Here is a 19,749-nt window from a genome sequence, read left to right on the forward strand (position 1 = left end):
CAAGACAATTTTATTACCAGCCAGGATCTCACCCAGCTCACAGTGCTAGAATCTACCTGTTGGTGGATATTATGCTAATGCTATGTACTTTTTCCATGTGTGTTTTCTTATGTTTTCATCATATAAAGCCCTTTGAATTGTCTTGTTGCTAAAATGTGCTATACAAATTAACTTGCCTTTCCTACTGTGGATCACTTCTGGTTCCTCTGAACCACCCTTTCTCAGGACCTGAGATTGTTCCCACCACCACTGTTAAGAAGAAGGCCCGGGAAAAACTACTTCCTACCACAACTCAAGAAGTACAACCTTCCACATGAGCTGCAGGTCATTTTATACACAGCCATTTGTTAGTCTGTCCTATGTTCATCCATCACTGTGTGGTTTGGTTCATCCACAAAACAGGACATGTTAAGACTGCAACGAACAATAATTCCTGCAGAGAGGATCATCAGGGCTGACCTTCCCTTGATTCATGACTCATACAGGTCTAGGGTCAGGCAACATCTACAGCGAACATCTCTGCAGACTCCACACACCCTGGACACAAACTGTTCAAACATTTACCTTCAGCTCGGCGCTACAGACCAATATTAGCTTAAAACAGTCTCTCTGATGAACATCTCACAGCCTGAGTAGTCAGTTAATCTGCTGTGAAACAAAATAAGCAAATTTGCAAATCACAACCAGCCTTTATTTTATTTTTCTTTATATAAAAATAATTTGAAAATATTGGCCAAAGATACAAATACATGTGGATACAGTTCCCCTATTACTTTTTCTAAGGTTGTAAGTCATTTAGGCACTTAGATCCAGAATAAACAAGATCACTATAAACTAAAAATCTTAAATTCACTATAAACGTTCCACATAGCGTTTTTATCAATTAACTGATAGAAAAATGAAGGGTATTAAACAATAACATGTTTAACCCACCATTAAGTCCGACGGATGTTTCTGTCCTTTCAGCAGGATTTACTCACTGTTTTACCCTAAATGTGGAAAAACAGCGCCCCCTGGCGTTTCAAATGAGCCACATGCTCAAACGGGGTCTCGAAAATGGATAACACTTAAGGGAACATTTTGGGCCGACAGAAAAAATGTGTGGAAATATAAATGGACATCTGTTGGTAGGAGACAACCCATCATTGGCTCAGTATTGAATCAGTTCACACCCTTGAAAACAAACGTGGACTTAACATGTCTGATAATAGAAGTCAATCTTAAACTTGACTCCGGTACTAAAGTGTTTATATCAGCTTATAAATAAAGGTTCAACTTCATTTGCTCCTGGTGCACAACAAAAAGAGATCAGGTAAGCAGAGCACTATGCACACTGAATCTTAAAATGACCATGCAACTATAATGGACTTTAATACGACACATTTCATTTTAATTCCTTTATAAATTTTGTCTGAAGACTTGGAAGCAGAAGCTTTCTTTCGTTTGAAATAATTTTTACTTTTTAACACATGCACACACATTTTTGCAGAGCTTTTTTAAACAGTAAAATGCTCCCCAGCATCCTAAAACCTGTTTACGTAAAATACAGTGTATGATTTTTAATTACATGGTACACATTTAAACATTTTACTTTTCTCTAGATGACAAAGTTTCTTGTGACTTTATGTCCACAGAATACAACATCTAAAAAACAAAGCACTATGGAGGAAGATTTCACTGTAACGCAACATGTGCAGAATCAGCAAAGCTCTATCTTAGGCCAATTCCAGCCCCAGACGCAAAATGTCATTGACGCCAAAAAACGTTGGTCAAAAAACCTTTTTAACAGTGCTAATAAAATGCTACAGGTCAACAAAAGAGTACATTAGATGCAGAGTAATAAGGTCAAACTAAGTAGGGTAAAGATTTGCAGTGACAACCATTTTATCTTCAGCTTAAAGGCAGATGATGGGTGTGTGAGCTTACAGAAGGTACCAGGCTGTAAAGCCAGCAAAGAGAGCAACACAGGCAGCCAGAGCAGCCTGACAGGGCAGATGACCCACAAACATCTTGGCTAACTGGAGTGCATAGGTTGGATTCCCAGTGGCAGCTACACAGAGGAGAGGGAGAAGGTTAGGCACAGAAAGCAGATCATTCAGTATGTCAAATAAATGACAGCTTTCTACAATTTAACAGAATGTTGTCCACCAAGCAATAAATGGCTCCAGTGTTTTCAGTCATGCAAGAGGTTTGTCAATTCTAACAGTGCTTTAATATTGTTTTGAATACTTACCCCGCTCCATTTTAGAGAAATAAACCCCACTGACACTCACATTGTTTGGTACTTTCTCAAAAATACCTTGTAATAACATTAATAACCCTTCAACGTTTCCATCCCACAGCATGAAGCTGCCATCACATTTTTCCATGAGGATGGTGTGTTCAGGCTGATATACAGGTTTAACTTTCTGCCAAAGATTTTATCGAAAGAAAATCCAGACCTTTTCAGACTCATCTTTCCAGAGTTGTGAGTCCTCTGTGCTTATTAAATATAAATACTTTTAAGTATTGAATAATGGTAGATGTTTCTACAGTGGTCAACCTTTACGTATGAAACCTGTACAATTCCAAAGAAGGAAAGGAAAGGAACAGGAAATAAAGAGGACAAAGAAAAGAAAGAATGGTAGTCAAACAAAATAAAGTGCAAAAGGACAAAAAGAAGAGAGGTAAGACAAGGAAGGACAGAAAAGAAAGACATTAAAAAAGAGGTGGCACGTAAAGAAGGAATGACAACATTTGGACAATGGAATATAAAATTCACTTTAGAAATACAAATGTTTTTCATACTCTTATTTTCTTTTTACTGAAATTAAACCCTGTACTTTTCTAGACTGTGTGAAATACACACGGGGGACTCTGTTTGCTGCTTCGGTGAATTCTTCAGAAGTTTGATTTTACTAGATTTTATTTCAGAATAAAAAGAGGTTAATAAAAACATATTGGTAAAATTATGTAAAAAGTTTTTTCTTTTTGCTTGTTTTGTTGTTGCTAACAACTATACACAACTTTCTGTGGCACATAAAAATCCTAACATTTAGGTTTATTGTTGCAACAAAATCTACAAAAAAGTTCATGCGATATGGAAACTTTTAGAAGGCCTTAGGTACTAGAAAAAACTCATCATTTTAAAAATGGTACACTACAAAATATATGTAGGAGACAAATCGCTTAAGGAGAAGTTATGTTTATTCAGCAAAGTTAACTGTGTGGTATATTGTGATTTCTCTTGGAAACACTAAAGGACAGCAAAGATGTCTTACCCATTTTAGTTGCGTAGTACGGGCACTTGTTGATATCATCTTGATTGACCTCTGCATGACTATGTCCAAAACCTTCCTCTTGGACAGTATTTCCAATTCCTTCAAGCTCTGAGAAGACCTGTTTCAAGTATTAATAATCCTCATGTTAACTTCAACTTTCTAGTTATTGTTTTGTTTTGTCCTTCATGCTCACCCACCATCATGTTGAATCCGAAGGTCCGATTAGACTCATCCACAATCCTCTGTTTGGTCTCCATGTCCAGCTCCAACTCATTTATTCTGCTTCGGTAAAGCTGCTTAAAGCCCCTGTGGCTGGTGATTCCTTCAAACTGGTAGAAGTTCAGACCCTCTCCTGTTCTTGGTAGCTTCAGAGCCCTTTGGGCCACTTTTTTGAGGATCTGTCCTCCTGAGAGATCTCCCATGTAGCGGGTGTAGGAGTGGGCAACCAACAGCACCGGGTCCTCCTTTCCCACCTCGTGGATCCGGTCCATGTAAGTCTTGGTGCCTGCAGAGAGCCTGATCTACCGGAGAGAATGCAGCCGTGACAAATTTGTATATCATTGAGCTTCCTGATATCAACACGGATTTGTACCAGAGAAGCAACGATATAAAAGAAAAATCACTAAAAGTGTAGAATTAGGATGAAAACAATGCAAACCTGAATAAAAGGTAAGCTTTGTTAGTAGAGCAACTGTGTAAAAACTGTGTTTTCTGCTCACTTGGTTCTTCCAGTCCTCTCCATAAAAATACTCCAGGTCCCGGGCCAGGGCCTCACGACGATGCAGCTCCGTGGGAAAATAGATTGGAGCGATGTGAGCGTGATCTTTATTCTTCTCTATCTCCTCCTCCATGGCTGAATAGACAAAGTACAAAGCTGTTGTGCCTTTCTGATCAAATAAGAAGAGAAAACAAAAAATGAGCTTAGAGTTACTTAGACTTACAATGTCAGATCAGAATTTTGGCCCAAAACTAATCATATTAGGGTTTTACACACATGTAGTCCCGGATTTCACTAGTTTTCATCTGGTGACAAAAATCAAGCAGGAGGTTTACATGGTGCCCTGCAAATGTTTTCGTACCCCTTTACAACCAACTGCAATATAAGAAGGCCATGGCAACTGTGGAGTAGCTGCAGATAGCCACAGCTCAGGTGGTAGATTCCGTTAAAAGGAGAAATATTATTCCTGCACTGCAAATCTTGCATGAGTGGCAAGAAGAAACTATTATTGTATGAGATCCATTAGGAATCTCACTCACAGTTTTCCATAAGCCATGTATGGAAAACAGCAAACGTGGAAGAATGTTCTCTGGTCAGATGAGACCAAAATATAATGTTTAGCTCTACATACTAAACCCTACGTGTGAAGGCAGAAGACTAAAACTGTGCCTCTATGGAAACTTGAACAGGCCTTTCCAGCTTTATCTTTCATCTAATCAGTTCAGTCAGAGTTCAATCACGCTTGCTAACCACACTTGTACGTGAGGCCAGGCTTTAAAAGTAGAATCTCAATTTGCAGCAAGGAGAAAAAGTTCTTGCATGCATGAAAACTTTTAATAGTGCAGTAAAAGCCCCACGGCTACATCAGTCATTGCTTTTTCAATGGTCTCGATGGCTGCTACTTTACTATTCCTAGAGGGACGGCAACAAAGGACCTCACAAAATGAGAAAAATGAACCCAAACTTTTAAATCAATCACATATGTTAGAAATGTTACTCATTGCACTTCAATTGGGAAAGGTGGATCTAAAGCAACTTTTTCATACACTTTTGGTCCCTTGATCCACAAAAATCTTACATCACATGGGTACAAATAGTGAAGGCAGTTCAAATTTAAAAGTATGGCTTCACAGTCCCAGATTTTTTCCTATGAGGGTTTGTTACCAAATAAATACATGATTATTTTCAGAGTGGGTTTAGCGTCTTCACCAAAGGCTGTTTTTTTTTATTTTTTCGGCACTAGAGGCCTTTATTTTGATAGTAGGAAGACAGGAAGGAGGGGCAAAGAGAGGGGGAGACATTCAGCAAAGGTCACCGGGTCCGGGACTCGAACCCGGGACGGCCGCTTCGAGGACTATAGCCTCTATATGTGGTCACGCGCTTAACCCCTACACCACCAGCACCGTGCCCAAAGGCTGTTTTTTCATTTGCTAAAACTGCACCAGCCCCAGATCAAGCCATATAGACTGCAATTGCTTAAAACGACTGAGCAAGGTATCCAACAAACTTTGCTACCAGTACTGTAAAAAACAAAAAAAGGGGTCATAAAACTGTACTAACATGTGCAAACAGACACATTGAGAAAATCTCAGATTAAATTAACGTTTCCCAATCACCTAAACAAGGGGCGCTCAAGCCCAGTCCTCAAGAGCTACAATCCTGCAACTTTCAGTTTCAGCCAGAATCTTCCCTGCCCGCTTCAGGATCCTGGAGGTGTACAGTTTGTGGAGATTTATTATGTGTGTGCATCATTATTATTATGTTCATAACCAGTGTGGGAAATAAAATGTATAACCTGTGTTAGTGTGGCCTGCAAAAGTATTTCTCACGGGGAGGTGAAGTGGAAAATTACTGGGAACTGAAGGAGTGTGTGAAAAGTAGAGACTGACTTACTCCCATCTCATATCAGTAGAAAACATGGTGCAGGTGCAGGACAATGACTGACTAAATATGGTAAAGCTGGAAAAGTGTGTACGTGACTACATTCGAGAAAAAAACTGTAAACAGGGTGCTGCCCATTTTAATGTGTGTTTTAATAAAAACAATGTGCCCAGTGGGAAGCTCCGAAGTTGTCTCGGTGTGTGTCCTGATCACATGAGAGCTTCCCCTGGTCCAGGTACTTTGAACATGTGTGATTTATTCTAATGTGTTGTGAATTCCTCCAGGTTACGGTGAATAAACGAACGCGCAGAAGGCCTCTTTAAAGGGGTACTTCAACAATGTGGTGACCCCCGACGTGGACAAAAAGAGAGTGTGACAGACGGGATCTTCTGACACCGGGCGCCCATTACATCTTCTCAAAGGTAGGCAGAGTCTATTGTATTAAATTCTGCCGATTGAATTTATGTATAAGCTAAATTAACCAAGGTGTCAGAGGATTCTGAATGTCATTTTACTCTGCAAAACTGTAAAAGAGTGTGCGTTAACTGGACGTGTTAAAATAGAGTCAGATAAGATTTGCTGACAGGGTCGGCAACATAAGGCAGCTTGAAAGTTCATTTAAAGCTGAATAAAGGTTAAAGTCCTTAAAGGTTAGAGGCCTAATTGCTGGGTGTGGCATCCCAAATTATTGATTGACGAATCAATAACATTAAGCTGGGTTTAAGTCCCGTGTGTTGGCAAAACACAAAGAATTAAAAGTGGATAACTTCATCTGAATTTTTAAACAGGTGACTGCTTCATTCAGACATCTTATGAAGGGTTAGAGTCCCATCTAGTGGTCACACGGAGGAATTACACAACTGACTGGGAGTGCAGTCCATGTTAAATCTTTGAACACACATTCTGAATTAAAAATCCGGTTGGATTTTTGATTATTTGAGGGAAAATGAAATGCATTTATTGAATATAGGGTGAAGTGGCTTGTAGTGGATTGTTTCTGCATATTTGTGCATATTTCTAGTGTGCGAGTGTCTGTCACAGACAGTTGTGTTGAATTGAGGCAGTACGAGCTGGAATGTGTGTGTGCGACTGACGCTGGATGATTATTTGGGGTAAAATAAAAGACAAAGTACTACGTATAAGTATCTGTAGTGCGGATTATAGAAGAAATGTGAATGTTAAGTGTTTTTGCTGATATTAAACGGGATTGACTGTGAGGAACGCTGACTGACTGACTGTGTGTGTGTGTGTGTGGGTGGGTGGGAGCCAGGCCCACCATTGCGGGTTGAATAAAAGCACTGTGTTGTTAACAAAGGACAATACAGTGATAAGCGGATTTTATATGCATATTGTGAAGCGTTGACTGAACATTAATTTCACAGGATTTTAAACAACATGGAACAGGAATTTCTGGAAAAACCAGCATGGTTAGATTTAAACACACAAGTAAATAATATGCAAGCACTGGTTCTCCCAACGAGAGGTAAGGACGACGGGGAAAAAATCAATAACAAGATCAAAAAAAAGGTAAGACAAACAATGAAGGTGGATGGAATTAATTTGACAGACAAGTGGAATTTAGGTGATTGGTTTAGAAACAAACTGAACACAGCGAAGAAAAACAGACTGGACGCACAAGGTAAGTTGAATGATGCTTCTGTCTGGTCCAAAAGTAAGTACAACACAAACATACATAAATATGAAAGAGAAGAGCGCTTCTGGGGAGACATACTTTTGATTTACCAAGGAGACAAGAAGGAGGGGTCAAAATTAGCTCAGGGGATGGGCCCAGACACACCTCCTCCGTATGCACCCTCCTCCAAGTACAGCTCCCTCACTGGTGCGCCCACACCGCCCCCTGGTGGATTGTACCCCATATTGGATGTAGAAAATGGAACACTGGTACTGCAGGGCTTGGACATTCCAGAAGGGGGGAATGAATCTGTCAGTGGAACTTCCGGATTATCTATGTCAGCATCTGATGGATCATTTCTGGACACAGAAAGAGCAGCCTTTCAGGACAGAGAGGTAAGAGAAAGACAAGAACAACATCAAAGAAGCCTGAGCAAAACAAATCCCTTTCGCTCACCCCCACAAGAATCATCCCAACCAGCTTCTCTAATTTCAGGGGCTGGGGCACGGGGGCCATGCTCTGGCTTACAAGGAGCAGGGACTGATCCTTGAGGGATCAGTGGCTTTACTGCTAAGTGGATCCTGGAGGCCACATAGGGTTTTGTGTCCCAATCCTTTTCTCAAAATCCTCTACCCCAGCTGTAGAGGTGCAGGTAAGCAGGCAGCATGCCACAGGAAAATGGAGAAGACAGAGCAGATCCGCAGCAAAACCATCCTGAGGACGGATCCCCAATACGCAGTCAGACAGTTGGACAATTAAGGGAACATTTAACCCGCAAAGCAGCAGCTAAACCAGGCTTTAGTTATGCCCCAAAAACCAATTATCCTCTTTTACAGCAACAAGGCTCTGGAACCCCCCCCTAGGTATAAACCTTTCTCTCTGGGCGACATTACGACTCTCTGTGACAAACTGCCCCCCATAACTGAAGGAGCAGCAGTGTGGCTCCAGACTTTAGACACCCTGACGGCAGGCACCACGCTAGCATTGGGAGATTATAGAGCAGTGGCAGGACGGTGCATGCCACACCACACATGTAGAGAGACTGAAACTGCTGCTTACACCTCAGGAGCCCCGGATTCTGACCTCTTCACCCAGCATGTCCACTGGCTAGGTGATGCATTGAGAACAGCATACCCTGTAACCAGGGGACGCACCATCCCTAAGTTTGAATGGGACCCTAAAATTAACCCCAGGGAATACCTGGACCAGTGCAAATCCATGTGGCAAACTCGGACAGGAACTAACCCAGCTAATAAGGGGGCACAGCGAGACTGGTTCAGAGATGCTGTCCTTAAGGGACTGCCCCAACAGGTGAAGGCCAGTATGGACGACAATCCTGACATGCTTGGAGCGGACACTGGAACTTGGGATCGCCATCTGATTCACCACTTGTCCAAAATAAGAGAGGACCATAAGAAAGATGAGGAGGAACTTAAGACCCCGCAGACCCAATTGCTAAAAATGCAGTTAGCCAAAGCAAAGCAGAAAGCAGGAGAAAAAAAGAAAGACAACAAAACTCCCAAAATAATGTATGAAGGTGCGGTTTCTCGGGGCCCCCAGACTCCTCCCTTTCCTGGCCATCAGGACACGATTGCACCGAGATCTGCAACCTCTGGTCCTTATCGTGCCCAACCAGGCCGGTTCAGGGGCAGAGGCGGGCCAAGGGGCCGTGGATTCCGTGGAGGACCACCAAGGCGATGGGGGGGTGCTGACGCTTGCTACTACTGTGAGGAGCAGGGTTATTGGAGCCGAGAATGTCCGTACAACCTTGAGGCATATGGCCGTGGGTATGGACCCAGAGGAGGCCCAGGGCGACACCCGTATCGAGGACGGGGTGGTCCACCACGTGGAGGTCAACAGCAGCAACCTCCACTTCAGCTGCCAGCCTGGGATGAACCCAACTTTGGGCCAGACCACTACTGAGGGCCCCCACAGAACCCCCCGGACAGAGGGACTGAGGACCCCTTACTGTCCGTGACAGTGTATGGCAGTTTCTGGGGCTAAACAGGTCCTACTTTACACCACACCCCTAAAAACCGAGATAGGGGGACAGACTTTGAACCACAGCTATTTGGTGTCAGCAGACACCCCTGTCAACTTATGGGGCAGAGACATGTTGATTAAAATGGGAGCCACCATTTTATGTGGACCTGATGGACTGTCTGTGCATCTGCCCAATGGAACTCAACTAGCCTGTGGCAACAATTCCCGCCTCTCTCACGGACAGTATCTCATACAACCCCTGGCTGACCCTATGGCTGACATATATTGGGTCCTCCTGCATCCAGAAACCACAGCGGGGGAGGCATCCTCTAGTCCTTCCTTCGGTGGAAATCCTGGATCTCAACCCTGGCGCCCTACGTCTCTCCCCCTGACCCGCCACATGTCACCCTATTCTATGACAGGAATAACTGTAAGTGTTATCAGGAAAGCTTTGCTGAGGAGCTGGAGGGGACTTCCTGGGAGATCACCACCGCAGACATTTATATAGCCCCTGAAAGTGTCGTAGCCTCCGTGCAGCTGTCTACAGAACAGGAGAACTGGTTTAAAATGTGGTCTGATGGTGTACCCCATGTTTCACTAGCGCTGCACCCTGCTCACGAAGCCCGCGAACTGGGAGGAGTGTTAAAACGCTCCCTAGCTCTCACTGACTGGCATTCTTCATCCACACCCAATCTATCTTATTCCCCCTCATGTAACACCTACCGCATTACTAACATGTCCACAGACGTTGGCACCTTGGAACATGTGCAACTTGAAAGGCATCATGGCAGAGAAAAAACAGATCATCCAATGGCTGCAGCTGTAGTTCAGAGCATGCCATCTTCACTTTGGGCTGAGGGCCCCACGGACGTGGGACTCATTCAGTGCTCTCCCATCACTTTCCAGCTTAACACTGACCGACCCATTTGGAAATCCCAGTACCCTCACAAACCAGCAGCCGAAAGTGGAATTTCTGACACCATAGAAGGGCTGTGGAACGCTGGGGTGCTGGAACCAGCTGACGGCTCTTCTTGGAACACACCCATCTTACCAGTAGAAAAGAAGGGCACTGGGAAATGGAGAATGGCCCACGACTTGAGAGCTGTAAATGCAGCACTTTCCACTCCTACAGTTCCAGTACCCAATCCTTATGTTGCTCTTACCAATCTAAACCCCGAACATGCATGGTTCACCTGCATTGATCTGGCCAACGCTTTCTTCTGCCTGCCTCTAGCTGAGGAGTGCAGAGATATTTTTGCATTCACATATAAGTCAAACAGGTACCGCTACACACGTTTGCCGCAGGGTTTTGCTCTGTCACCAGGAATATTTAATCAGGTCCTTAAGGAATCCCTCCAAGACTGTCCCCTCCCACCGAACACCACATTGATTCAATATGTGGATGACATTCTTTTGGTGACACCAACTGTTTCTGAATGCTTGGAGGCCACGGCTGTGGTGCTCTCACACCTAGCAAAAGCTGGGTACAAGGTCAGCCAAGCCAAATTGCAAATTTGCCGGAAACAGGTGGATTTCTTGGGCAGGGTGATCTCCCAGCCCGGGACAGGAATGTCCCCTTCACATCAATCTGCTGTCCTTTCTCATCCAAAACTGGTGCGGGTGAAGGACATGCTTTCCTTCTTGGGACTCACCGGATACAGCAGGTCATTTATTTCAGGATACACTGACCTAACTGCCCCACTCCGCGACTTAGTGAAGACACAGGGCATGCGCCATTTGACAGCGCCTCTAAAATGGACAACAGAAGCAGAGGAAGCATTTATTGCTCTTAAAACCAGCCTTTCCCAAGCTGCTCACTTGGCACATCCAGACTACACATTGCCCTTTCACTTGGATGTTTCTGTAACAGCACACACCGCGAACGGAGTGCTGTTCCAGAAAAAAGGGGAGTAAGAACAGTGCTAATGTATATTAGCGTGATGCTTGACAACATGGAACAAAGACACCATGAATGTACCAGACATGCAGCAGGGTTGGCAAAAATAATTCAAAAAACAGCACATGTGGTGATGGGACATCCACTACATATTCTAACATCACATGGAGTAGTGGCATTTGTCAATTCCAAAACTTTCACACTCTCACCATTGAGACAACAGAGATTGAGTAAGGTGCTGGAGGCGCCAAATATCACCTACAGCAATGAAGGGATCAACATGGCAGACAGAATGACAGAAGGAGAGCCCCATGTATGCGCCGGAAAAGTTGAGGTAAGTGAGAAAATCAGACCAGACCTACAAGGAGAACCATTGGCAGAAGCAAGAAACCTGTACACAGATGGCTGTTGTTTTAGACATGACACAGAGAGTCTGAAAGCAGCCTATGCGGTGGTGGAAGACACAGGAACGAACTTTGTGACTCTTAAGGCAGAAGGGCTGACAGACACCCAATCAGCACAGAGAGCAGAGATGCTAGCAGTAATAGCAGCCCTAGAACTAGGGGAAGGACAAAAAGTGAACATCTACACAGACTCAGCTTATGTCACGGGAGCAGCGCACGTGGAACTAAAGCAATGGATGAGAACAGGGTTTAGAACAGCAGGACAGAAACCCATTAAACATGTACCAGAAATGAGAAGATTAGCTGAGGCCCTACTAGGGCTACACTAGGGTGGCTCAAGGAAATCAAGCTGCAGACCAAGCAGCCAAAACCAAAGCTGGATATCTGCCCATACACATCTTGATGAACTCTGAAGTTGAATGGACACCAGAACCGACTCTGGAGGAGGTGAGTAGACTGGAAAAGGGGGCCTCACCGGAAGAGAAATCAGTCTGGAAGGCAAGAGGGGGAAGAAAAGACCAGGATGAACTATGGAGAAGTCCAGACGGACGTCCCATCCTACCCCCAGGGTTGACCACAGCAGCGCTGGAAGAAGCACATGGACCGGGACATGCAGGAACTGCACAAATGATGAAGAGTCTTGAGCACTGGTGGCATCCATACCTGAAACAGACGGTAGGTCATTGGATAAGCTCGTGTAGCACCTGCTAACAATTCAATGTGAGACCCACTCTGAAGCCTGCACCAGGTAAGTTCCCTGTGGACCCGGTAGCAGGTAAGGAAATCATCATAGACTACACAGACATGACTGAGAGAGTGAATGGGTTCAGATATCTTTTGGTGTGTGTGGATGCGTTCACCGGTTGGCCAGAGGCCTGGCCAGCAAAAAAGGAAGACAGCAAAACAGTGGTGAAGTGTCTGATTAATCACTACATCCCCAGGCACGGTTTTCCTGCGAAAATCAGGTCAGATAATGGCACACACTTGTAAAATGAAGATCTTAGAGAGGTTGAAAAGTTCCTGGGACTGAGACATTCCTTTGGAACAGTGTACCATCCCCAATCCCAAGGGAAGGTGGAAAGGATGAACCAGACAATCAAAACCAAATTGGCTTAAATTTGTGCACAGACCAAAATGAATTGGGTCACAGCATTACCTTTAGCTTTGATGTCAGTAAGAAGCTCAGTGAGCCAGAGACATGGGTTGACACCCCATGAACTGCGGACTGGAAGACCTTTTCCAGGCCCAAAAACCAGGTTACCTTTTCTGACTGAATGTGAACAATCTATGTCTCACCGTGATTACTATAGATCTCTCCACAGCTTGGTTGCAGCATTCTCAAAACAGGTGGCCGCCCAACCATCCGAGGCTCGAGCCACCACCTCAGACGCGGAGTGGATCCTTCTGAAAGTAATCAAACGGAAGTGGTCAGAGCCCAGGTGGACGGGTCCATTCCAGGTCACAGAGAGAACCTCACAGAGGTGAGGGCCTCACAGAGGCCCTTGACCCTTGACCCTCGCGGTGAGGGTCAAGGGCAAAAGAGACACGTGGTATTATTGGAGCCAGTGTGCAGCAGCAGAGGCACCACAGAGATCGCTGCCAGAGGATGTCATGAAGCGGAGCACAAACGCATTTGACCTGACCGAAGGCTCGCCCACCTACATTGACGCAATTGGAGTCCCCCGAGGCGTACCCAATGAGTATAAATTGGCGGACCAAGTCTCAGCAGGCTTCGAAAACATTCCCATTATTGCAGCCTTTTTTCCGGTAACTCCCAATAAAAATGTGGACCGCATTAATTACATACATTACAGAGATGCTGTGGAGGGCCTAGCTGAACAAACTGGCCCCACATCCCTTATGGCAGTACAAAATAGGATGGCCCTGGACATGGTGTTAGCTGAAAAAGGGGGCATATGTGCTATGTTTGGAGACATGTGTTGTCCCAATAATACCGCCCCTGATGGTTCCGTCTCAAAAGCTTTAGAAGGGTTAAAAACACTTTCCGCGACCATGCATGAGCACTCAGAAATAGACAATGCGTTCGAAGACTGGATGACGGGCATGTTTGGACACTGGAAAGGGTTGATTATGTCATTGTTTATATCCATTGCTGTTTTTGTAGCTATTATGGTTACTTGTGGATTTTGCTGTGTACCATGTATAAGATCTTTGATTGTTCGCTTTATTACTACAACCATTGAAGGGAAAACTGCACCTCCTCCTAATTCCCATATGATGTCGTTGCTTGCAGTGGATGCCAAAGAGGAGGAGGACGAAGATTAACCCGTAAGAGTAAGTTACAGGGCGTCTGATATGTATTACTGTCTAGGGAGCAGAAGGATGGTAGAATATTATATTGGCATATGTGGACAGACTATGGAATAAAGCACAGATAGACACCCTCCAGTTAGAGGGGTCAATACTCCCTGTCAAGACTTAGAAGGTTGTAAGCATCCTTGGGACTACAAAGGCCGGACAGGCAATAGTCCCTGGGCACATGGCATGGCATTGGAGGCAGGGTCAAAAAGCATGATGACGAACATTTCCTTCTGCTCCAAAGGTTGTAATGACTGTTCAAATCTTTTATGAAGCATCTTCAAGTAAGTGGTGAAGTCTTAGGAGACTTCAAAAGGAGGAAATTGTGGAGATATATTATGTGTGTGCATCATTATTATTATGTTCATAACCAGTGTGGGAAATAAAATGTATAACCTGTGTTAGTGTGGCCTGCAAAAGTATTTCTCACAGGGAGGTGAATTGGAAAATTACTGGGAACTGAAGGAGTGTGTGAAAAGTAGAGACTGACTTACTCCCTTCTCATATCAGTAGAAAACATGGTGCAGGTGCTGGAACAATGACTGTCTAAATATGGTAAAGCTGGAAAAGTGTGTACGTGACTACATGTGAGAAAAAACTGTAAACAGGGTGCTGCCCATTTTAATGTGTGTTTTAATGAAAACAATGTGCCCAGTGGGAAGCTCCGAAGTCGTCTCGGTGTGTGTCCTGATCACATGAGAGCTTCCCCTGGTCCAGGTACTTTGAATAACATACAGCTGTCTCCGTGTGATTTATTCTAATGTGTTGTGAATTCCTCCAGGTTACGGTGAATAAACGAACGCGCAGAAGGCCTCTTTAAAGGGGTACTTCAACAAGTTCCTGGAGCGACAGTAGACTGCAGCCAATCACCTTCTCAGCAGACCGAATGACACGCTGCAGCCTGCCCTTATCCTTGGCTGTAGCAGCGGCGTACCAGATGGTGATGGAGGAGGTGAGGATGGACTCAATGATGGCTGTGTAGAAGGGCACCATCAGTCTTTGGCAGGTTGAATTTCTTCAGCTGCCGCAGGAAGAACATCCTCTGCTGGGCTTTCTTGATGAGGGAGCTGATGTTTGGCTCCCACTTGAGATCCTGGGAGATGATGGTTCCCAGGAAGCGGAAAGATTCCACAGTGTCAATTGTGGAGTCACAGAGGGTGATGGGGGCAGGTGGGGCTGGGTTCTGCCTGAAGTCCACAACCATCTCCACTGTCTTTAGAGCGTTGAGCTCAAGGTTGTTCTGGCTGCACCAGTCCAACAGATGGTCCACCTCCCATCTGTACGCAGACTCGTCACCATCAGAGATGAGTCCGATCAGGGTGGTGTTGTCCGCAAACTTCAGAAGCTTGACAGACTAATGACTGGAGGTGCAGCTGTTGGTGTACAGGGAGAAGAGCAGAGGAGAGAGAACACAGCTTTGGGGGGAACCGGTGCTGATGGTCAGGGAGTCAGAGACGTGCTTCCCCAGCCTCACGCGCTGCTTCCTGTCAGACAGGAAGTCAGTGATCCACCTGCAGGTGGAGTCGGGCACACTCAGCTGGGAGAGCTTCTCCTGGAGCAGAGCAGGGAGGATGGTGTTGAAGGCAGAGCTGAAATCCACAAACAGGATCCTGGCGTAGGTTCCTGTGGAGTCCAGGTGCCGGAGGATGAAGTGAAGGGCTATGTTGACTGAATCATCTACAGACCTGTTGGCTCTGTAGGCAAACTGCAGGGGGTCCAGGAGGGGGTCGGTGATGTCTTTTAGGTGTGAGAGCACAAGGCGCTCAAAGGACTTCATCACCACAGAGGTCAGGGCGACAGGTCTGAAGTCATTAAGCCCTGTGATCCTTGGCTTCTTGGGAACAGGGATGATGGTGGAGGACTTGAAGCAGGCTGGCACATGACATGTCTCCAGTGAGGTGTTAAAAATATCTGTGAAGACTGGAGACAGCTGATCAGCGCAGTGCTTCAGGCTGGCTGGTGAGACAGAATCCAGACCAGCAGCTTTCCGGGGGTTCTGTCTCCTGAAGAGTTTGTTGACGTCCCTCTCCTGGATGGAAAGAGCCGTCCTCGGCGTGGGTAGGGGGCTGGTGGGGGGGAACTTCAGGGTGGGGGTTGGAGGTGCCAAGTCCCCTCTTGAGGTTGGGGAGGTGGGGGTGGTCAATTGTGGCTGCAGCTGTTGGAGGGCGTCGTGGGGGATTGTTGCAGGACTGTCCCTTTGTCTTTCAAAGTGGCAGTAGAACTCGTTCAGGTCGTTGGCGAGGCGTCGGTCGTTGATGGAGTGGGGGGCTTTCGGCTTGTAGTTGGTGATTTGCTTGAGCCCTTTCCAGACAGACGCAGAGTCGTTGGCTGAGAACTGGTTTTGGAGCTTCTCAGAGTACAGTCGTTTGACCTCTTTCACTGCCTTGCCAAACTTGTACTTCGCCTCTCTGTCTTTGTCCCCACTCCTGAAGGCCTCTTCCTTATCCAGTCTTAACCTTCTGAGTTTAGCTGTGAACCAGGGTTTGTCGTTGTTGTAACTCACCCTGGTGCATGATGGTACACAGCTGTCCTCACAGAAGCTGATGTAGGAAGTCACAGCCTCAGTGTACTCATCCAGACTGTTGGTAGTAGTCCTGAATACATCCCAGTCTGTACAGCCTAAACACGCCTGGAGATTCTCCACAGCCTCACTGCTCCACTTCCTTGTCGTCCTCACAACAGGTTTGCAGAGCTTTAGTTTCTGCCTGTATGCAGGAATCAGGTGGACCATGATGTGGTCGGATTGGCCCAGTGCAGCACGTGGGACGGCGTGATAAGCGTCTCTGATGGTGGTGTAACAGCGATCCAGAATGTTGTCCTCTCTGGTCGGACATTTAATAAACTGTCTATATTTGGGGAGTTCGTGGGTGAGATTACCTTTGTTAAAGTCACCAACGACGATAACTAAGGAGTCCGGGTTGGTCTGCTCCACACTCAGTACCTGGTCGGCGAGCATGCGCTGTGCGACCTGCACGTTAGCTTGCGGCGGGATGGAAACACCGACCAGGATGAACGAAGCGAACTCACGGGGGGAATAGAAAGGCTTACAGTTTATGATGAAGGATTCCAGGTCTGGAGAACAGTGCTGCTGAATCACTTGTCACGTCGTTGCACCAACCACTGTTGAGATAGAAACAGATTCCTCCACCTTTCGCTTTGCCGGAGAGTTCCGTGTCTCTGTCCGCTCTGTAGAGCTTGAATCCTGCCAGCTGCAGGGCAGAGACCGGTATTAATCCACACAGCCACGTCTCCGTGAAGCACAAAACTGCCGATGAATAAAAGTCCCTCTTTTTCACCAACAGCAGTTGTAGTTCCTCAATTTGTTTGGGAAGTGAGCGCACGTTAGAGAGAAATATTCCAGGTAACGGTGTTCGTAGTCCACGCTGGCGAAGACGTACCAGCACCCCAGCCCGTTTCCCTCTCTTCCGGCGTTTCACCGCGGGAACAAAGGTGAGCGCACCTTTGACCAGAATGTCCAAAAATTCCAGAGCAGTAGGCAGAAAAGTTGGAAATAAGTCCTCTGGTGTAGTAGCCCTGATGTTCATGAGTTCTTCTTTGGTGTGAGAGCTCCGGGTACCATCACAGAAGACTGTTTTAAAGCAAAAAACAAAACAAAACAATGCGCACCAACACGCCGAGGCGACCATCTGCGGCGCCATCTAATCATGACTAAATTCTCTCGTCAGTTTTCAGTCATTCAGCTCTCCAGAGGCCTGGAAACCTTTCATTTGTTTCAGTTGGGTTGGAGAATTGATGCATCTAAAAGTTCTAGGATAGTAGCTCTTGAGGACTGGAGATGGGCACCCCTGACCTAATTCATGAACATTGTTTTGATTATCTTCAGTTAAGCCAATTAACTCAAGAAATAACTTAAGAATATGCTATTTAAGGACTTTTAAAGTAAAGGAAAGAACAATGGACCAATGTGTGAACACAATCAGTTTTAAATTGAATCCCAAGGTTTTATGTTTAGGGTTAGCACAGGGGTGTCAAACTCCAGTTCTCGAGGCCCCGTGTACTGCAACTTTTAGATGTGTCCCTGGTCCAACACACCTGAATCAAATGGCTGAAGCATCTCCTCAGTATGGAGTCAAGTCCTGCTAATGACCTAATTATTTGAATTAGGCGTGTTGAAACAGAGACATGTCTAAAAGCTGCAGGACACCGGCCCTCGGGGACTGGAGTTTGAGACCTGTGGTTTAGATCAAAGCATATTCTAGTGTTTGAATGGTCAAGTCAAAGTCCAGCCCTAAATAAGATCTTTGAAAAATGATCTTCACACATGCTCCTCATCAAATTTGACAGAGCATGAGCTATTTTACACTAGCATACAGATGAGAACAACTCTATGCAAGTTTGTAAGAACAAAAATTAGAAAATGTTCCGTATCTGAGACAATGCAAATTCCCACTGCATCTGCTCCTGAGTCTGCATCTTCTGCATATGAACCAGCCATTTATATATGTGGAAATCTGTCACAAAATGAAGAATGTTCTAAAAGGAAACCTCTTTGAATTCTAGGGTCCTGCGTATTTTGAACATTTGCAGAACGTATTTATACTTTCTACGCCCACCTTAAACAGCTCTCTAAGGATGCGGCCCCTGAGGAAATCTTTGACGAACTGACAGTTCTCTGCTCGGTCATGGGCCTCCTTGGTGCCCTCGGCTAACATCTCAGACAGGTCGGTTGGACTTTTTGAAATAGACAGAAGTGAAGTACATGAATTAACACCTAAAAACGCCATTATAATGTTGAGATTAGAGATGAACTCTTGAGGAAATGTCTGTACCTGAGATCCTCATCATCATCATCCACAATAATCCTGGCTCCTCCTTTCTTCACGCCATTGGATTTGGGTTCAGAGGTTAAATTGTTATCCATCTTGCTGGTTTTCAGTTTTCACCTTAATGAACAAGGATGGAGATGAAGATATAACCCTAAAATCCAAAATACTAACAAATCACAAAGTGATATTCCAAAGAGTGCTAACAATAAAATTGTGCCCAAATAAGTGTGACATGGATAGATTTACGCATAATTTCATGACTTTTATTGTTACTGTTACTCTACTTACAACATATTTATTATCTACTGCGGTCTCATTTCAAATCAGTCGACGCTTGTTTGAAATGAGCTTCGCTATACTCGGTGTATTACGGTAAAGGAACTACTCCAGTGTTAAAGAGTAGCTGCACTTTGTATTTAAGTTTATAAACCGTGGGGAATTATGTGTTGTTTCTTTACATGTGTCATAAGATTATTGTTTTGGCATTTATATTGTGTGAAATTACTGCAGCATAGCAGCCAAAACATTAGTAAGACATGACATTTGAGGGACAGTTACAAAACTGACACTGCACGTCATCGCTGAGACCACATTTATGTGTGTGTTAATTAAGTCTGTTAATTAACATGCAAACTGCACACTTAAGACTCGCATCTGTGAAATTCGGCTTACCGCGGTTTGAGAAACTTTGTTCACCTTGTATAATACGCAGCCTTCATGGTACATCTAAATATATACAAATACAACAGACTTTGCGCAAAGAGGAAGCGCTCTTGTAAGAACAAGCCAACCAGAGATCGAGAGATGAGAACGAGGGAGATGATTGGTTTAAATCTATACCAATCATGGGTCATAGCACGTCCCTTG

At 45.0% G+C, this 19,749-nt stretch overlaps 1 protein-coding gene across 1 annotated transcript; it reads right to left on the reverse strand.

The window, feature by feature from the left end:
• Nucleotides 1–673: 673 nt before the first annotated feature.
• Nucleotides 674–19,668, reverse strand: LOC124868489 (heme oxygenase 2-like). The gene is made up of 7 exons (XM_047365851.1): nucleotides 19,555–19,668; nucleotides 18,886–18,999; nucleotides 18,670–18,787; nucleotides 3,980–4,147; nucleotides 3,458–3,781; nucleotides 3,261–3,378; nucleotides 674–2,050 (listed from the first exon to the last, which is right to left on the reverse strand). The coding sequence occupies exons 2-7, from the start codon at nucleotides 18,975–18,977 to the stop codon at nucleotides 1,923–1,925; spliced, it is 948 nt and encodes a 315-aa protein (XP_047221807.1). The 5' UTR covers nucleotides 18,978–18,999; nucleotides 19,555–19,668; the 3' UTR covers nucleotides 674–1,922.
• Between the last annotated feature and the right edge of the window lie 81 nt (nucleotides 19,669–19,749).

Source organism: Girardinichthys multiradiatus, chromosome 5 (assembly GCF_021462225.1).
Source record: "Girardinichthys multiradiatus isolate DD_20200921_A chromosome 5, DD_fGirMul_XY1, whole genome shotgun sequence".
In the NCBI taxonomy this organism is placed as follows: Eukaryota; Metazoa; Chordata; class Actinopteri; order Cyprinodontiformes; family Goodeidae; genus Girardinichthys; species Girardinichthys multiradiatus.

Excerpts from the sequence above, each read along its gene's own strand:
- LOC124868489 (XM_047365851.1), bottom strand. The coding sequence starts at position 18,977 with ATGGATAACAATTTAACCTCTGAACCCAAATCCAATGGCGTGAAGAAA. Across the intron at positions 3,379-3,457 it reads CCTTCGGATTCAACATGATG|GTCTTCTCAGAGCTTGAAGG; the intron begins GTGGGTGAGCAT and ends TACTTGAAACAG. Across the intron at positions 2,051-3,260 it reads GTACTACGCAACTAAAATGG|CTGCCACTGGGAATCCAACC; the intron begins GTAAGACATCTT and ends TCCTCTGTGTAG.